We start from the raw sequence: 971 nt of genomic DNA, 5'->3' as shown, positions 1-971 counted from the left end.
AACAATTCGTTGCAGATGTTATACTGTAAATATCGCTGGTGGGTTCGAATCCAGCCTGGACCCACCAAACAACAATGATGGCTGCAACAAAAATAGCTGGGCGTTGTGGCAGCTGCCTGTAGTCCTACCTACTTTGGGGGTGGAGGCAGGAGAATTGCTTGAGCCCAGGAGTTGGAGGTTGCTGTGAGCTGTGATGCCACAGCACTTTACCCAGGGCAACAGCTTGAGGCTCTGTCTCAAAAAAAAAGAAAAAAAAAAAAACAACACTTCTCCCATGATGGTAGCCATTTTTTCAACACTTAAACATGTCAGGAATTTTACAAAGGTATTTTCATAATCTTTAGGACATTGAAAGGCAGGTATCGTCTCTACTTCATAAGCAAGGACATTAAGACTTAAGGAGGTTAAGCCAGGCACAGTGGCTCATGCCTGGAATCCTTGCACTCTGGGAGGCTGAGGCAGGTAGATTTGCTTGAGGTCACAAGTTCGAGACCAGCCTGAGCAAGAGTGACACCCTCTATCTCTACTAAAATTAGAAAAACTGAGGCAAGAGGATCGCTTGAGCCTAAGATTTGGAGGTTGTTGTGAGCTATGACAACGCCATGGCACTCTACCCAGGGCAATAGCTCGAGACTTTGTCTAAAAAAAAAAAAAAAGAAGAAAGACTTAAGGAGGTTAAATAACTGATTCCCAGTCCCACAGACAGGATGCAGTGGAGCCTGCCATATGAGATCTGAAATCTGCCTTCTCTCAGCAAAACTGTGCTGCCTCCCAATAGCTGGTTGGGGAACTGAATAAGATAAAAAATGCCAGCATTTTCTTTTCTTTACTCGAGGAATGAATAATTACCCACAACAGAACCATTTTCTTACCTGTAAAATCGTTTCACAGATGGCAGTATATTCAATTTCACGCTTAAGCAGGCAGCTCAACTCTCCGATTATGTCCCCACTAGTACAGTACTCTGTAAA

The 971-nt window shown here is 43.8% G+C and overlaps 1 protein-coding gene across 1 annotated transcript in view; it reads right to left on the bottom strand.

The window, feature by feature from the left end:
- The window catches only part of SLC9C2 (solute carrier family 9 member C2 (putative)), a 70,351-nt gene that overhangs the window by 6,584 nt on the left and 62,796 nt on the right, over positions 1 to 971 (bottom strand). The window contains exon 22 of the mRNA XM_012802591.1: positions 873 to 968. Within this exon, the coding sequence (XP_012658045.1) occupies positions 873 to 968 (96 nt within the window). The remainder of the gene's footprint in view (positions 1 to 872; positions 969 to 971) is intronic.

This window comes from Otolemur garnettii, unplaced genomic scaffold, assembly GCF_000181295.1.
Source record: "Otolemur garnettii isolate 467f Iridium unplaced genomic scaffold, OtoGar3 scaffold00016, whole genome shotgun sequence".
Classification (NCBI taxonomy): Eukaryota; Metazoa; Chordata; class Mammalia; order Primates; family Galagidae; genus Otolemur; species Otolemur garnettii.
This window is presented reverse-complemented; position numbering and strand designations above follow the sequence as displayed.